The sequence below is a fragment of the Ursus maritimus genome, unplaced genomic scaffold (assembly GCF_017311325.1).
Source record: "Ursus maritimus isolate PB19 unplaced genomic scaffold, ASM1731132v1 scaffold_15, whole genome shotgun sequence".
NCBI classification, from domain to species: domain Eukaryota; kingdom Metazoa; phylum Chordata; class Mammalia; order Carnivora; family Ursidae; genus Ursus; species Ursus maritimus.
This window is the reverse complement of record NW_024423897.1, coordinates 39,398,316-39,412,846: the sequence shown is the minus strand read 5'-3', so window position 1 is coordinate 39,412,846 and position 14,531 is coordinate 39,398,316. Positions and strand designations below refer to the sequence as shown.

The window sequence follows — 14,531 nt, the reverse complement described above, 5'->3', positions numbered from 1 at the left end:
ACAAACATAAAAAGCACAGATAATCAGAGGTGACCCACTTACTTAGATGGAAAAGACGGAGACACCCAAAGAGGTTCTGTGCTGGGCCCAGAGTCAGTGTCCAGGAGGCCCCATCCAGGCCCCTCTTCATGACTTCCCCCCCCTTGGTTTGTTCTTGCTCCAGACCCGGCAGCATCGACTCTAAACTCACCAGTCCGATGCCTGTGGGAGCATGCACTTACTTGTACAGAGGAATGTCTGGCTCCTTTCCTTCGGTCCTGAGTGTCAAGCAACACTGCTGAAGCTGGGATTTGGGGTCATTCCAATCCTGATTCAAAATAAACTCCTGTAGCAAGTCCCCAAGAAGCATTTAGTAATGGGTACTGGAATCACCGAGCATGAAGTATATAACCAATTTAAATTTTATATGAGCTTACTTTTAATCGTGGAAAGAAGCAAACATTCATGAAAGTATGAACATATTCCAAATCCTTATCAATGTACAGCGCTGCAATAAATGCTGAAAAAGAGAACATTTAAAATATAAAACCAAAATGCACTGCCATTTCCCAGGAAGAATAAGAGACCAGACTTTTAAGAAACATTGTAATGAGGTTTTCAACTCCCAGACCCTCTATATTTTTTAGAATTATCTTATCCTCTTTCTTCAAACAAGAATTTTCCTTCATCACTAATATTAGAAGCAATAGTACAGATGTGTGATTAGAATGCAAAAATCAAAGAGTACAAACTACGTTTGGCTAAAGGCTAAATAAATAGTTAAATGGTATACAAAATGCTACTTTACATCAGGGAGAGAATGCTATTGGGGAATACAACCACGTTAACAACAAATCAAAAGAAAACCTGAAGATCACATATGACAGTGGAATGAGCACGTTCTTGCAGCCTGCCATTCTCCACACCCATCTTGAGAAAACTAGCCATTTACAAGGGTCTCTGTTACATTTCATGTATAGAAATAGGATAATCTGTAGAGTCAATCTGCCCAAACAGAGAAAAACTTAACACTGGGCTTAATGACAACATAACAATATATCAAAATTTGCATTAAGAAATGGTGACCCCAAAGATGACTTCATTAAAAGGTACTTTAACCAAGGAAACAAATGGTGAGTTTTCAAAAGAAGGTAATAAAAGTAGCTTTTATTGAGCTTAAAAAATAAAACAAAAACCCAAAAAAACCTGCTGAAGAAACTGCTCACTTTTTCATAATTTTAATCTTTAAGTTACTTTTCTTTAATTGAAAAAGAGGTTAAGTTCCTCAGTCAGACTGCCTTTGTACTTTGTAAATGAGCTAGTTTTGCATGGTAGACTTTAATATTTGTATATAATTCCAACATTCAAAAATATCATAATACTTTTTTTTAAAGTTCCAAGGCCCAGTGAACAGCCCACTTATTTTAAAGTAGTATCAGAAACAATAAAATTATGTGTATAATCCTTTAGTTAGCCATAATAGGATTATTTATAATGCTTCCAGACCATATCAAAAATTGCCAAAGATGACAACATTTGTCCGTAGAGCTTTAATCTCATTTAAAACAACAGATAATAGTTTTAGTATTTAGTGAATAAATTAGCCTTCTTTCTTCTATGCCCCCGTATAAAGGCTGCTGGGTGGCAAGAAAAGCTATGAGTCACTCTTACCAATCTTCACATTCTGCTACTGTTTCCCACAAAGGATGTGATGGCTGAGCATTAGGATGGAGGGGTGTAGAAGCAGGGATGGGGGGGCAGGTGATACCACTGAACACAGATGGAACATAAAATTCATTATTCACATGTTTTAATTCCAAAATATTCTCCTTCTAATAAACTTCGGAGAAAAGCATAAATAAAAATTAAAATAGAAAAGGTTTCTTTACGTACAACATAATAATGAGAAGTAAGATAAGTGTGGGTACATTTGATTTACATTCTGAATCTGCAGGTTAAGAGAAAAGCTCTCTACTCCTAAGACTCACATTCCAAAAGGTCTGCCAAGGTCTTGGTCCTAAGGGCCACAGGTCTCTTGGTCTTGTCATTGGTGATAGCATATTCCTGCATGCCCAGCTCCTCCGCTACCTTGGCTTGAGTTCTGTTATTCACCAAAGAGCTTCGCAACAACTGGCCAAAAGGAATTGAGGCATGTTTAGAAACCATTTCACAGGGCACCTGGGTGGCTCAGTAGGTTAACTGCCTGCCTTCGGCTTAGGTCATGATCCCAGGATCTTGGGATCAAGCCCTCCGGGGAGCCTGCTTCTCCCTCTCCTCCCCTCTTGTGCTCTCTGTGGCTATCTCTGTCTGTCTCTCAAATAAATAAAATCTTAAAAAAAGAAGGAAGGAAGGGAAGAACCATTTCACTGTGGTCTCTCTCCCAACCAGACTGAGACCACGTTACTAACTGGGACACAGGTAAGCAATAATTTAAGTCCTCAACCACTATGCCCAGGCTGCTGTGACAAACTCCATATGCTTCTAGTTTCTCCTTAATGACTTACTCTGCTCCTGGACTTTACCTGTCATTTAAATAGTTTAGCTGTTTGGTAGTATTGAGCCATGTTGGGGGGAGGGTACTATACCATGATTAAAGATCACAGCTTTCACTAAATGTAATGCTACTAAGTGCAAAGAGCATTAAAATTTTTAAGAATCAACTTTATTGCAGTGTAATTTACAGACAATAAAATGCACCCAAGTATACTTAGATAAGTTTTGACAACTTTCTACATTTCTGTCATCCCCAAATAAGTTCCACGTGCCCCTTTGCAATCAATCAATCCAATGCACCACCCACCAGACAAACTTGACCTGCTTTCGGTCAGTATATTAGTTTTAAAGAAGTATTTTTAACAAGTCTAAAATAAATTTTAAGTTTCACAGCAGTGATGCTAATTTTGATATTATATGATTTGGGGAAGTAATGTTTTAGTAAGCATTATTTAAAATATTTTGTTTATTTATTTATTTATATTTTTACTTCTATTATTTCAAAGACATATACTATATATCCCGAGTTATAGTTTATCAATTGGGACTCTTCATCTCTAACCAAATTGAAATGTAATTTTCATATTTCAACTTCAAGAATTCAAAACAAAAATTTCTAGTAGAAATTTCAGTCGGCAAAGAGTCCTCCAAGCACCATCCTAAGTAGTAACATTACACAGTGTGTGAAAATTATACAGCACACCCATGACAGAGGTGCTGTACAGCAAGCGTGGTTCAGGCATTTAGCCCTCAGGAACCACTCTCACTAGAGGACATGAGGACGAAGGCCAGGGGAAGCAGACAGATACCAAGATGGACCAACCCTAAGATTTAGGGGAATAACATACCTAAAACTAGAACTTTCCTTACAATAGCTGTAACAAATTCTTGGGCTACTACAACAATCCCTTCCCGCTAAGGAACAGCCCTGACACCAGGGCCAAAGAGCAGGAAGCAGCTGTTGGCTGTGCTAGTGTTAGACCCCCTGCCGTTTCACACTGTACTTTGTTTATCAGATGCAAGTTTTATGCTCTGTGGCTCCAGTGTCAACTGAGCTTATGAAAATCAAGATTTATTCTCAATGCCTGAGATTGCATCCTTGACAATAGATAAATAAGAAACAATATGTTCTTAATTTGTCTGACAGTGATACATGAAGCAGAAATACAACTTGATCTTCATAAGCCATGCTTGCTGTTGAGTTAAGACTATTATTCTTTGCTTGTCTCTGCTCCCTTCCTCCTCCTATTTTCCCCAACTCTTTCTTCTCAATATAATAAATGTTTCATTAAAATGATTATCCACAGAGCAGCTCAAAATTAAAAAGGCCTACCATATAATGTTTACAGAAGACCCAACCAATAGGAGCCCATCAGCCTCATATCTTGTAATTACAGAATAACTGAGCTGGAAGGGAGACACCTTTATTCATCTGGATTCCCAATGGGGGGACGGGGGGAGGGGGAGGCAGTTCTCAAAGTAGAGGCTGGGGGGTGGAATAGGAGGGCTATTTTGAGAATATGGTTACACTGAGCAAGTTGGGTTCTCTCTCAGTATATGCTTTGGTGAGAAGACAGAACTCTAATTCAGGCTGCCTATATGGGGATTTCATGCCTCAAATTCAACAAGCTGGAGGTACATACAACACATGAGCACACACAACACACCATACATCACAGGTTACCAGGCCCTCGCGGCTGTCTTCCAGCATCAGGGCTTCTTCATTAGTATTACACAGTAATGGTGTCTGACAGAGGAGGAGGAAAGCAGTGAGGATGGAAACAAATTCTTCCAGTTTTATTTAAGATACACCCTGACAGGTCTTGAAGCCGCAGGGTGGCCAGGAGAAAGTGATATTGAAGTTCTTGCCAAAACTCAGAGCGTGAGCTGAAACTCAGTGGGGAAGAAGGAACCTATGAATCATCCATATTTGTAGAGTTCATTTAAATTGAAACATGAATTAAAAAGAATTGAGACCTTGCTCTTTACCTAAAAAGAGAGTCCAAATGGCAGTTCTTTAAATGACAGCTTTCACCCGCGGCCTTTGCTGAATTCTACTGCAGAAGGCATCACGCTGTTTGCCAACAAATGGGATCAAGAGGGGGTCACAAGGCAGAAAACCACTTGGAGTTATGGCAGTTCACTGTAGCAGCTGTGGAGCCCAATTTTGTGCCAAGCACTGTGCTGACAGCAGATAGACCCCAAGATGATCGACGCCCCATGGCTGCTCATCTCCAAGGGAAGCCACACAAAGCGGCCACTGCAACACACTGTGGTAGCTGCTGTGACGGCACGGAGGACACGGTGCACGCAGGCGCCCCTTTCTACCCCAGCCTTCCCCAGAGGCCTCCTGGATGCCCTGACCCCTGAGGAAAAACATTTCCGAGGCTTACTGACCTGGCGGGTACATCAGAATCATAAGGTGCTTCTGAGATACCGGTGCTCAGGCCTCTTCCAAGAACCAAGGCATTAGTATTCCTGGGGATACAACTTGGACATATGCATTTAAAACAATTCATGTGGTGGCTTCTGATGAACACAGAACTGAAAAAAAAAATGAGTCTGCCAGAAGGGTGGGTGCTAAAGTCTAAATGTTTGTGTCCCCCTCCCCTAAATTCCTATGTTGAAATCCTAACCCCTAAAGATGATGGCATTGGGAGGTGGGGCCTTTGGGGTGATTAGGTCATGAGGGTAGAGCCCTCATGAATAGGATCAATGCCCTTATAAAAGACGCCTCAGAGAGATCTCTAGCTCCTTCCACCGTGTGGGAGTACAATGAAAACTCAGTGACCTGGAAGAGGGCTCCCACCAGAACCCAACTAGACTGGCACTCTGATCCTGCGACTTCTGGCCTCCAGCACTGTCAGCAGTATATTTCTACCATTCCTAAGCCACCTAGTCTGTGGTATTTTGTTCTAGCAGCCTGAACAGACTAAGATGGTGGGAAACGGTTTTCCAGGAAGAGGGAACAGCTTTGGCAAAACAAGGGGCCATGACACAGCAAGGTGATCACTAGGTGGGACTGGAGGACAGGTCAGAGCAGGGTCTGGGGGTGCTGATGCAGGTAAGGCTGGCTGGCCTCTGGGCAGAGTCTTGTAGGTCATGTAAATAAGTCTGTACTTGTACTTTCCTGTAGGGGAGAAGGAATCCCAGAAAGTGTCAAATGGGAGCAGTGGCAATGTAGTTTTTTGATTTTAGAAAGATCATTTTGATGAACGGATTTAATTGGGGCAAGATCTGTGCGGTTGGAAAGCCTGCGGACATTGATGCTATTGATTATTATTTTACAAAGAGGAAATACCTGCTTTTTATTTTTAAGTAGAATTCTAGAAAATGAATATTAAGTACCCAATTGAGCTTGAGATGGTTTTGCAACAATGCTTTGTGTTAGATGTGGTAGTGAAAGGCAAGAAATTTGGCACCAAGCTTCCTGGGTTCACTCTGTGGCCCTTCCATTTCCTGGCTAAGTGACCCTGGGTAAGTTACTAAATCTCTCTGAGGTTCAGTTTCCTCATCTATAAAATGGAGCAAGTGGTACCTACTTCACGGGGTTGTCATGTACTACACTGCAATGCCTGGCACATCACCATCACACATGAAATGTTAGCTGCTGTTGTTACCCACAGTGGCACCGTCATTATTAGGCAAGATGAGCTCACTCTCTGGTTACAAGAACAGGGTTATAGAAAGTTCTAGGAATTCCTCTGGATTTTTCTTCAATACAGATGTTCTAAATACTAGTCTATATACTGTCTTCAAAGCTTTCCACCTTACCAAGGCTGCCCTTCACAACTTTTTCTTTTAACCCTCCCCATCCCCCCAAAGACAAAATTATACTTGAAATCACCAGAAAAAATGCAGAAAGCTGTAGTCAGGGCTCTCTGTGAAGCTGAGAAAAAGACGGCCGAGTCCCTGATGCAACGACAGGACCAATATAAGTGTCACACATCTCTAATTCTGACTTTAAGAACCCAGGGTGTTTTCTATTATCTTGGCACAGCAGTCTCTCATGACTAAACTTAAATTTTAATAGGAAACAGGTTTATTGGTTTAAAACAAACAAAGAAACATATTGGCATTCTTCCTTCAACTTCTCTATTCACTCTTGATTCTAAAGAAGAAGCCACAGCTGCGGGACATGAGCAACCAAAGAGGGCCACCTAGTGTAAAGTAAGTAGACTGTGATTTATTATTTTAAGGGCTTTAATACAAGAGCATGGGGTGAAAGCAGAATATCGTATTAGAAGTGACAGTGATGTGCCACACAGGTCTGTTGTACCAAGAGTGGTAGCCAGATGGTCTCCATTTCCTATGATAACTAAAGAAAAGGTACACAAATGCTGCTGGGCGGGATGCAGGTCTGGATACAAAGAGCCAAATTATATCAGTGACAGAGAAATTCTCAAACAGGAGGCTATGGAATCTATCCTCTCAGAGAGATGTTGTAGATGAGATATGCGTTTGTCTAAATGATTTATGTTTAGTGCTATCTGGAGGCAGCAGGGAGGGATTAGATCACTGGTTCTCAAACTTTTTATCTGTAATCCCTGCTTGCTCATTATTCCAAATCATTCCTCTATAAACAAACAAAAATCTCTGCAAGTTCATCTCAATGATGCACACACAGGTGGGCACGGCGCATTATGCATAGTAGGGGCGTGGGATTAGCAACTATTTTTAGCTCGGTAAAGGCTAAAAAGGAGGAATGATATATAGGGAAGAATGATATGCAGGTGTTTAAAGTGACAAGACAGGCATCCTGGTCTGATCTAGTGGATCCTCTCACTACTGACCTAATCCCTACTGGGTAGGTTCTACCCTAAAAATCAAATACTTCGGTCTATGAAATCAACCTCAGTCATCCTAGAACAATTATCTATGCCTGATATTCCTTCCCAAGCAGGCCTTTCTGAATATCCAACTCATACAACACACTATGTTTTTCCCCATCAGCATTCGAAATTTCAAATCCATGATTTCATTTGTTCAACTGTCCTATTCTCTGTAAAACAAGTGCACAAAGGAATGGCTCAAAGCTAACTAATGCCTCCCAGTGTGAATTCATGTAGTTGTGTGTTCTTCAATCACAATAATGAATAATTTGCCATTCCCCTCCTACAAATGCAACTGTAGTAAGTAATCCTCCACAAATTTTCAATTAATTTTAATCTTTAGACATTCATAAATAAGTTTTCAGCCTCCTTCTTTATACATAAAACAACATGCCACTTCCCTCCAATGCCACTTCTACTCCCTTTCTATACAACTTAGCTGCCTGCAAAACTCTTTCTTTTATTTATTTATCAAATATGTATTCCAAGCCTCCATATGGCTGGGCACAGAATGATAAATAAAAGCACGCTCTCACAGAACTTCTAGGTTAGTGGGACAGGCAAACTGAAATAAGTGAGTGCCAGGGAAAAAAAAGGACGTGGAATTTTGACTGGGGGGAGGCCATCTGGAAAGGCTCTCCTTGCATCCAGAAGTCAAGCCAGAACTGACGTCTGATGGAAGAGTAGGAGAGACCAGGCAAATGAGAGTAAGGGCTGGAAGCAGAATGTTCTCCAGGAACAAGAACAGCACGTGCAAAGCCTGATGGCTCGAGGGGGCTTGGAGGAGGAACAGGAAACAGAGGTGCGCAGTGGAAAGAAGAGTATATGGTGTGAGGCGGGCAGGTGGGCAGGCCAGACCAGGCAGGGCCTTGCTTGTTCTTTAATCACTACCCAAAGAATAAACAAACAGCACTGGACGGGATAGGATGATCATTCATTCAGCATATTTCCTGGGCCAACTGGAGGGTTTCTGCCTGAGACAATGTCCATGGTGGGAGAGTGCAAAACTGCAAAGGTCAGCTTTGCAAACAGTAGCATACATCTCAGGGAAACAAGAAAACGCTGCATTGCCTAGTGCTTGGTACAAACACAACCTTAAGATCATTATCTTGTAAATTTAATAAATGCCACCCCTTCTAACGGGGTTTCTTTGTCAAGCATATTCCTGTAACGTTTTGCCAGCGACACAGAAGCTACTACGGCAGTCCAGGTGACCCAAGCTGGTTGAGAGGATTGAGGTGATGAAGATGAAGTGTTTACTCAAGAAGTAACAATGTCAGGACTTGTGAATCATCTAGAATCTAGGGCAATGGAGGGAGGAATCAAAGATGACTCCTGGGTTTCGGACTTGCAACACGGGATGGCTGCCGCTGCCGCTCAATTACTCAGGGAACACTGGAAAAAAACCCGGGGCAGAAGACTATAGGTTCGGTCTTAGACATGTGGAGACGCTGAGGGGGCAGCTACCTACTGGAGCTCAGGAAGAAATGGGACTGAAGAAATCCGTTTGGAAGTCATTGTCTCTAGAGTGAAACTGACAGTGTGTACATGGAAAAGACTGCCTCGGAGGGGCTCTCGTGACAAGAGACAAGGGCCTAGGAGGGAGCCTTTCAGACGCTGGAACATCCATCAGCTGTACAGAATATGATGAGCCTGCAAAGGAAGCTGAGAAAGAGTGGCTGAAGAGGTGAGAGGAAAACCAGGAGTGCAGCATGACAGAAGATGACAGAGGTGACAGAAGCTGACAGAAGGCAATGAAGGACAATGTTTCAAGAAGGAGGAAGGGAGCAACCATGCCAGCGCTGACGAGAGTTAATATCTCTTAAAATACGTACTTAACAGATGACAGATCATCTTTGTTTTACCAGCAGATCTGTCAGCCCTATTGATTTCTACCTTAGCTTTCTGTGAATACAGTTAATAAAACCGTCATATCATAATTTTGTCATTTACCATCTTTCTAATAAGCTATTCAAAAATTCTCTGATTTTAAGACAGCAAGGCTGATAAACACATTTTGGATAAAACTATAGTTATAGCACTGAAGCAGTTTTGGAAAGAACACAAAACTAGAGTCTTTAGCATAGTCCTGGTTCTCCCTTTATCAAGACCAAGATGGGAAGCAGTAAACTTGTTGATCTATAACATCCCACCTCCACAAAATCCTAGAGTTCACAATTAGTTTCGCAGGAATACAGGGGTTAATGTGTGTATTTAGTCACACATTTTCAACAGTGGCCTCTATATGGCCAACACGTGAATTACTATTTTAAGCCACTTGGCTTGGTTTGGCCATTTCTCAGACCAACCGGATACTCTGACAGCGATAAAGTCTATTTCATAATGGAAGATACTAAACAAGCATTTACTAATTCCCTAAAGCACAGCAAGATACTAGTCACTAGTTTATTTTTGGTAAATACTCCTATGTTCTTAAGAATTTAATATTAATTCAAGAGGAAATACTTCCCTGTCCATCCAAAAGTAGTTAAATGGTCATCAAACTGTTAATTTTAAATTAAATTTAAAAGAACAGTATTACTGATTTCCCATAGAACAGTAAGGGGCATGGTAAGAACACAATACTCATTGAGTGAGTGAATAAAAGAATCATATTTTGTTAGGCTTAGAAATCTTACATCTAAACATACATCTAAACATAAAAAATTACATCTAAACATAGTCAAATCACCATATTCTCCTTAATTCCAGTATTTGTGTCTCACATAAACTATTTCCAGGGTTCACAGTTGCAGAGATAAGATCCAATTCTACTCAAAGCAAAACATGCATAAAAATCATAGAGATGCAAAGTGTGAAAGACTTATTATTTGCTTCAAGTATAATAAAAAAGGAAGGCTACACGAACAAAGTATCTTAGAGCACACTACTATTTTTCTTGGCCCAGGAAAGTATTTGCTTTCTCAATGCCCAACTCTAGAGGGTCTTCTCCAAGGTTATTCTTGCGCCTTGAGAGATCATCACAACTGGCTAGATATGCTTTGTTCACCATTCTGGCTGTATTATTGATCAGTTTCCGAGTACAAACAGTATGCAACAAATAGAAAAGCTCAATACAATTTTATAAAAATGAAACAAAAGTGAGAGAAATGGGGACTGTTTCACTTTGTTCATAAGTCAAACCTTGTCTTTCTGAGTCCCTTTCAACTCTGCCCTGGATCCAGCCAAACTGATTCCCTACTGTCTCTCTATCTTCTGGTTTTTCATATTATGCCTTTGTTTCAGGAGGCCCAATGTGTGGCAAGTCTTTGCATAGAAATTTCTTCCCATTAACTCCTAGTGGCCAAATCCTACTCATCTTTAAAGGCTCAAACATCATCATATCCATGAAGCCTTCATGGAAATCCACAGCTAAAAGAAATCTTATCTTTTCCTAAACAGCACAAGTGCATCAGTTTACCTATGCCTCTTCATACTATTTCACGTGGTTCTTCTCTTCTGTAGTTACAATGACCTACTTATACTTCTCACAGTGCACGTGTATTGTACGCATGCACACATAACACACACACACACACATACTGTATACACACACACACACACACACAGAGAATTTGTAGCTATTTACTTACACTTTTCATTTTTGCTAATAGTTTTTAAATTCCTTATGGATAGGTGTCAACTAATATTTGCTCTTCCCATGAAGCCTAGCTCAATTCAATGTCTTGCACAGAGTAGGTAATCATTAAATGAAGGAGTATTAAACAAGTTCTTCTCATATACTGCTTTGTATACAATTTGCATAATGAAATGAACAAAACCATATGATATGCTAAAGTCAAGAACTAAGTAATCAATTACATAAATATATATCTGACTCCTCTAATCTTCACTCTATTATACAGTAATCTGACTGAAGGGAATGATTTAACACAAACTCACAGTTAAGTGTCCTTCATGATGATCTGGGAAATGAATAAATAAGTACTCGGTGGCTACCAGTTGCATTATGGAGTCACCTAGGAATTCCATCCTCTGATTGTGGCCTCTGGAAAAAACAACATCAATGCAAAGAGATCAATAAGCATTTGTATATTAAAAAAAAAGAAACAGAATTTTTAAAAAGGCACGGTTTTAAAAGGCAATGTGTTCACCTTGCTTTAAAGCACAAAACTAGATACAAGTCCCTAAGGCCCCTCAATTGAGAAGAGACTTGAGTCAACATAGATTGAGTTTCAAAGAAGAGTACAGGGACTACTATCTAAGGATGAAGAAACTGGTAAATGAAGACTGGTAAATAGTGCTTGGTCAGAAGTTAAGCAGTATCGGTTGAAAAATAATATATAGAAAACAATCTTGCATAGATAAAACAAAGCAAAACAGTCCAAGAATTTTCTTTGTTAAATCTTTACTTCTTTACTGATATATACACTCTTATCATTCAAATCTGGAATCCAGTTAAAGGACACTAAAAAAAAAAAAAATCTATGACAAGAATCCTAAATCTCTACACTTTAAAGAGAGCTGTGAATATTTGATTTGGGGGAGAGAAGCCAAGAACTAAATAAAAAACAACAGGCAAAGAAATAACATTTTGGTTATTTTCCTAATTATTATATTAGCTCATCTCCAAATCATTCATCTAGAGCTAGGACAGAGGGCCAATTTCAGCCCACGGTCTGTTTTTGCAAGTTTAATTGGGACAGAGCCATGCCCATTCATTTACATTTTCTCTGTGGCTGCTTTTATCCTACTAGAGCAGAGTCGAATCACTGTAACAGAGACCACATGGCCTGTAAAGCCTAAAATACTTAATATCTGTCCCTTTACAGATAAAATTTTTACTTCCTTCACGCTTCTCTTACACTTTATGAAGAAATAAGATGCATGACAATGAAACCAAAAATACTGGATTGGAACCTATCCCCTGATCCATACCAGCGTCTGGCTACTCCCCCATCTCATGATGTGACTTTCCTAGAAATATGCTTGAAATCCCAATTCCTTTGAAAGGCAAGCAGTAAAGGTTTGGGAATGCCTGTCTAAATGGTCACACTGGGATTACACAGTTAAATCTCACTTACAGGGTCAGATGGTTAAATCCCACAGTTCTCAATGTGAATGCTCTTGCCAGAAGTCGAACATGAGTAAAAATGACTCCAATTGCTTCTTCAAACTCAGTAAGTTTCTGCAGAACTGGAGAAGTCTCAATAAGTTGTCGATCAGTATTCGGCTCTTGTAACTGCAGGAAAAGAAAAATAAATAAAAATCATGTGCAGTTTTTGGTTACAAGAGTAATTATCAATTCTAGGATAGTGTTTTGTAAAATTCCTTCTCCCATGGGCAGAAATTTCTGAAATGCCAATAAAACACGGAAGCTTCTTTCTCATCCCTTAGAATGGCAAACAAACCTAATATTTAAAGAAGGCTCAAATAATATTTTCCAATCTTCTATCAAATTTCAAGGCCAAGTACTGTACACAGATAGTTCAAAATCCCACGTATTATACTAACTCTCCAAGGAAGAGGCAAAGTGAAGAACTGCTGGTGCAGAATGTGTGCATCTAGTAATGCAGTGGTTCTAAACTTTCACGTTCATCAGAACCCTGGTAGGGCCTACTACATCAAAATGGCCGGGCCCTACCCCCAGCATTTCTGATTCAGTATGTCTGGAGTGAGGACTGAGAATCTGCTTGTCAGGCAAGTTCCCAGGAGAGGCAGATGCTGCTGGTATGGAGACTGCCCTCTGAGAACCACTGAATTAGAGGAATATGACCTCTGTGTGTCTTCTAGGGACCAGCCTATTTTGGCAAATGAACATGATTATAGTTGGATTCAGCTTACACTGGAGATTTCTGTACCACTAAGCAGGTGCTCCATATAACAATAAGCCTTGAACAACTCAATGCAAAAGTGAGAGCATACAGCAAATATGAAAAGAATAAAGTGAACATTTTCAACAACTTTGGACAATTTAATACTAATGTTTCTAAACTTCTTTGAATTAATGCCATTTATTACTGTAAAGCCTCTCATTAAGAGTTTAGCCACTAGTGATTCTTATATATGTATAATGTACATACACATACATGCACATATAAAATATGTATATGAGAATATATATATATGTATACATATGTATACATATATATGTCTCCAAGTAAAATAGAAATAAAAGGAAAGAATACAAAGAATTTTTAAACCAACTGGGGAAAAGGGTGTCACCACATATAGATCTTTTAAATAGCAAAATCTTGAGTAAAAAGTCATCACATGGTACTAAAATTTTAATTTACAGTATGTTTTAAGCAATCTGAGTTGAAACTGAAAACCTTCCATTTCCAAGATCTTTTTTTTTTTTAAAAGATTTTATTTATTTATTTGACAGAGAGAGACAGCCAGCGAGAGAGGGAACACAAGCAGGGGGAGTGGGAGAGGAAGAAGCAGGCTCCCAGCAGAGGAGCCTGACGTGGGGCTCGATCCCAGAACACCAGGATCACGCCCTGAGCTGAAGGCAGATGCTTAATGACTGAGCCACCCAGGCACCCCTTCAATGTCCAAGATCTAAATTAGGTTACAATTTAGCAACGTTAATTTAGTATTTGTTCTTTTGACTAAGCACACACTTGCTTCCACATTATTTTCTCTATAATAGCAGCCAGGGAGATACACTCGAATTGACATATTAAGCTTTGAATATCACATTTTTGGGGGAGAGAGGGCACCACACTACAACCACATAAGTAGTTCTTCCTGCCTTGTGAGGGAAGATGACCCCCAGTGCTTCCCCCACTCCACCCCAGAGCATAAATGCAACACATGGGTTCATTTTACTATTTATTCCGAAGTTTTCCAGTTCTGCCTGACACCCCAGCTTAAAGTCATAATGTCACTGAAGGGAATCAAAGGTTGATAAAAGCAGGAGGGAACAACAGGCAAACTAAAGTAACATGACTACCTGGAGCTATAAAGCTCACTGCAGACAGGAAGGTCACACTTACTTGGAGTGGGTGGAGAGGATAATTGAGCCAGACTTCGCGCAGGTCCTGGAAAATAGAGTGATGCCTTTAATGCTCCAGGGAGCCATTTAACACACTCTGGAGCACTAAATAAAATGCCATTATTTGAAATAGTGAACTATTTCAGATGCTGACTCCACTTATTGCAAATTCAATAGTGCTAGCAAACTAATTTTTTTTAAAGTGTATTCACCACTCAAACTGCCTGTAGTGACTCTAATTAGCTTATTAAGCTGGGGAGGAAAAG

The 14,531-nt window shown here is 40.0% G+C and overlaps 1 protein-coding gene across 4 annotated transcripts in view; it reads right to left on the bottom strand.

The window, feature by feature from the left end:
* DROSHA (drosha ribonuclease III) overlaps positions 1 to 14,531 on the bottom strand; it is a 116,965-nt gene that overhangs the window by 6,744 nt on the left and 95,690 nt on the right. For all 4 annotated transcript variants that reach the window (XM_008692675.2, XM_040630522.1, XM_040630521.1 and 1 more), the window contains 6 exons: positions 14,267 to 14,311; positions 12,350 to 12,507; positions 11,208 to 11,313; positions 1,968 to 2,109; positions 417 to 499; positions 222 to 325 (listed from right to left, as the gene is read on the bottom strand). In XM_008692675.2, coding sequence (XP_008690897.2) covers positions 222 to 325; positions 417 to 499; positions 1,968 to 2,109; positions 11,208 to 11,313; positions 12,350 to 12,507; positions 14,267 to 14,311 — 638 coding nt within the window. The remainder of the gene's footprint in view (positions 1 to 221; positions 326 to 416; positions 500 to 1,967; positions 2,110 to 11,207; positions 11,314 to 12,349; positions 12,508 to 14,266; positions 14,312 to 14,531) is intronic.